This window comes from Sinocyclocheilus rhinocerous, unplaced genomic scaffold (genome assembly GCF_001515625.1).
Source record: "Sinocyclocheilus rhinocerous isolate Xijiao unplaced genomic scaffold, SAMN03320098_v1.1 scaffold677, whole genome shotgun sequence".
NCBI classification, from domain to species: Eukaryota; Metazoa; Chordata; class Actinopteri; order Cypriniformes; family Cyprinidae; genus Sinocyclocheilus; species Sinocyclocheilus rhinocerous.
Genome location: NW_015633185.1, coordinates 507,613 through 511,643, shown reverse-complemented (window position 1 = coordinate 511,643; position 4,031 = coordinate 507,613). Strand labels below are relative to the sequence as shown.

General features: G+C 36.6%; 2 protein-coding genes across 2 annotated transcripts in view; one reads left to right on the top strand and one right to left on the bottom strand.

Annotated features, from left to right (window-relative positions):
• Positions 1 to 446, bottom strand: part of LOC107743588 (vinculin-like) — a 44,285-nt gene extending 43,839 nt beyond the window's left edge. The window contains exon 1 of the mRNA XM_016556919.1: positions 119 to 446. Coding sequence (XP_016412405.1) covers positions 119 to 286 — 168 coding nt within the window. The 5' untranslated portion in view covers positions 287 to 446. The remainder of the gene's footprint in view (positions 1 to 118) is intronic.
• Positions 447 to 651: 205 nt separating this feature from the next.
• Positions 652 to 4,031, top strand: part of LOC107743510 (inhibitor of nuclear factor kappa-B kinase subunit alpha-like) — a 28,480-nt gene continuing 25,100 nt past the window's right edge. The window contains exons 1-2 of the mRNA XM_016556749.1: positions 652 to 690; positions 1,863 to 1,965. Of these exons, the coding sequence (XP_016412235.1) occupies positions 668 to 690; positions 1,863 to 1,965 (126 nt within the window). The 5' untranslated portion in view covers positions 652 to 667. The remainder of the gene's footprint in view (positions 691 to 1,862; positions 1,966 to 4,031) is intronic.

Here is a 4,031-nt window from a genome sequence, read left to right as displayed (position 1 = left end):
CATGGTCATTTTTTTATAGGGGGGGGGGGGCGTTTTAACGAAATGAAGTGCGATAAAGAAAATAAAACAGATAAACTAAAAGAGCAAAAAGATGCTTTATGGATGACAGGACCCTCACCCGCACGAGGTTGCTGACAGCCGCTTGCACTGCCGCCACTGGGCTGGTGAGATCTGGGATCGCCTTCCCATCAACTTCGCCCTCCTCGTGCATGATAACCAAGTGGGATATCTGCTGAGCCACCGGCTCCAGGATACTCTCTATCGTCTTGGTGTGGAAAACTGGCATCCTGAAATCTAAATATCCCCAACGCAAGTGAGAAAAAGGCACGAATTCGCTCTGTCCTGCGCTTTCCCCCGTTATTTCTTCCAAGGGCACCACGATCCAAACGTCTATTCCCAAATCTAATCTATTTATGCAGATAAATCCCTGAACGCCTCCTCGACGACCGACGCCTTCTTGTGGATAACCAAAGCAAGGCGCCCGTTGAGTGCGAGGGAACGCACGGCTTAAAAGAGCCAGGGCTCGTCAACCAATCAGCGCAAAGGTTTACGCCAGGCGGAGCATCTGATTGGTGCGCGCTGACGCTGTTTCCACTCTCTTCCACCCCACCCTACCTGTGATAAGAACTTCCCTGACTACGTCATGCAGGCTGTAGCCAAAAAGGGAATGCGTCGGGCTGGAATGACAAAGTGAGGATTCCGTGGATTACATTTGATTTAATGATAGGTAATGGTGTTAGTGAAACGGCAACAAGGTAACTGACAGACCGTGCAAGCATGTCTATACTTAGGCTGAGGCGTTTAATTCAGATCATCTGCTGATGTCTTCTTCATGTGATCATTTCTGCGTGATTGAATGAAATGTGTAGGTGGACAATTAATTAGTCTTAGTTGGAAGATAATTCTGATGAGCAACACACAAGATTCAGAAGTTCACGTGCCTGATAAATGACTTTCTAATATAGTCTAAAAGCATACTTTTCAAATCTACAGGTTTAAATGAAATATCAAACACGCACGTATATATGTATACACAACCGTTCAAAAGTTTCTCTCAAACTTACTGCATTTTTTTTATCAAAAGAGTAAAAAAGTAATAATGTGAAATGTTAAAACAACTGTGTTCTGTTGTAATTTATTTTAAAATGCAATTTATTCCTGTGATGGCAAAGTTACATTTTCAGCAGTCATTAGCCTACTCCAGTCTTCAGTGTCACATGATCCTTCAGAAATCATTTTAATATGCTACTTTGCTGCTCAAGAAACATTTCGTATTATTATCAATGTTGAAAACAGTCGTGCTACTTAATATTTTATGGAAAGTGTGATACTTTGTTTTTCAGGATTCCTTGATGAATAGAAAGTTCAGAAGAACAGCATTTAATTGAAATAGAAATCTTTTGTAACATTATGAATCTTTACTGTCACTTTACATTAGTTCTTTAAAAAAAAAAATCCTTTCACTAAAAAAATTACCCATACTTTTAGATGTGACCACAGAAGTGACTACTTGCAAACTGTATAAATTATAGTGCAGTTATATAGAAAAAAGGCTATGGCGAGACACTGTAGAAATTCTTCATTTGAGGCTAATCATTGGACATTTAATATACTGACCTCGTTTGGTTTAGCTTAATACTTTAGATTATGTGTTTAGAGTCAAGAATAAACATTTGGTTAAGGATAGACTGACTCCCGATAATGAAACACTCAGTTTGCTACCAAAGGGACAGGGCTTGATTTAGACATCTGATGATATGTTTAGGATATCTACAGGAAAATAATGTTTAAGTATAATCATTATACATAATTTACAGGTTAGATCTTTAGACAAGTAAGGCTCCATTGTGACTTTGTCTCAGACACCATTTAGTGCTAAGGAAACACAAGGCAACTGTAAGGCTACCAAATAAGGAGGGATTTCAGATGGAGAAGCACAAAGATGTGCCTTGCAACACTAATAAGGTAAACTGTTTATTATATAAGTAGCAGCTGTCATTGAACCTTGTAAGTGCAGAGTCACTTGGGGATGCTGCTTGCTAGGGTGTTGTCTGCAGTCTCTCAAAGTTCTCAGACTTGACAGGAGAACTCCTGCTTTGGCTGTGCTTTTAAACTCAGAAATTATCCTCAACACAATTGGTGTTGAAACTGGTTGTATTGAAATAGAACAGTGCTGGTCCCATTATAGCCAAGGTGAGTAATGCTGTGTTCAGCAATTTCATGTCATCCAGCCCTACTGCTGACTAGTCCATATTTGCTGTATTTGCCCCATTGGCTGTGATTGTATTGTTTTGTCTCTCAGACAAACACACTCACTTAATCACACACTTTTAAACATGCAAATAAACGTATACTAGAAAAAAAAAAATTTATATGTAAAAACACAAGATACTATTTGGATGTTTCTCAAATATAATAACGATCATCAGAGTTTATACAAACTTGTGGAGTTCAGGCAGCTTAAGTGCTGCTGTGCTGTTTATCACTTAATCAAAATCATGCCAGTTCAGTTTCAGTTCAGCTTTTCACTCAAATTGTTGTGCTTATAATATAATTTGTAATGAAAGCTGTTGAATTTAGTTAGAAAAGAATGAAAAATTACAGTTTTTTTTATTAGTGGTCTCAGACTTTTGGATCCCACTATATATCTTTTTTTTTCTCTATAAAATGAATCATGTTTAATCACTGCAGCCACAATACTAATGCCATTAAAAGACAGCACACCTTGAAGCAATAAACTAATGTTCTTCATTAGGTTGTATGACTCAGACCTGCTTCAGCTATATATACAGTAACTGGCAATGTGGTTTTTCGCGAGAAGTCTGAATATGTAATGATGGGGACATAAGAGAGATCCAGCTGCTCAAGCAGATAACAAGATAACAACATTAATCTCCATTAAGAGATTTCAAAATATATAATGAGATAATAATAAGATAAATTCCATCTTTCTATTATTCTTCTAATGATGTACAGTAGCAGCGCCCTCCAATGTGCAATTAGAGTCATTACAGAACTCAAAAACATATCTGTCTTACAACACATGCTAAATAAACATCCCTTCTGGGGAAACATGGATTTTTTATTTTGGCAAGTATATCAACATATATTTAGGCAAATGTTTAACAGAAAAACATAGTGCTAAAAAATCTGCACAACTACACACAAATCTACTTGACAGTATAGTAAGTTAAGGAAACAGTTGAAGTGGCATGAAAAAAACACAAATGTAATTTTGTTTAATATATAGTATGGATGGATGTATAGTTGATGTTTAATCATAGCTAACCTTAACTGTAGCGAAGGACATGGAGGAGGTGTTGCTATAAGTTACAGGAAATAAAGTGTTTAACATTGCATGTGTTAAATATATTTCATTATTAAGAGTAAACCAAACTCTTTCCTTTTTAGGTCAAGATCTTTTTCTTTCTTAAGCATATTGTATTCTTGGTAAGAGGAAGGATATTATGTCTGAGTCTACATATAGTCTTTGGTGATTCACAACTTCCACCTTTTCTCTCACGTTCCCATGTTTTATTTTGATTTTGAGGCCAACTCTTGCAATTAAGAAACTTTTTCTTCTTAGGTTCTCACTGACACTTCCCCAAAACTCTGATATCATCTTCTTGTACACAACAGCTTGTGGTTCTTCTCAGGAAAGTTCTCAGCAGTTGAAATGCATCTCACCACTAATTCACACCAATGACCATGATATGTCTTCAATATATCAATCAATATAATACATACATGTTAGGGATGTCCTGATCAGGTTTTTTGTGCCCCCGATCCGATCCGATCCGAGTCATTGAATATTGAGTATCTGCCGATAACGAGTCCTGATACCCAACTTGTATTTTCTTAGTGCTTGGTGCACACTTCAAGTACATTAAATATATAAAGTTATTAAAATCAATCCAATTTATACAGGGATGTGCAGAGAGTTTCTCAGGGACAGGGGCTCAAATGTAAAAAATTATATATATATAATATCTAAATAAAAACAATTACTACAGTAATTATATATATATATA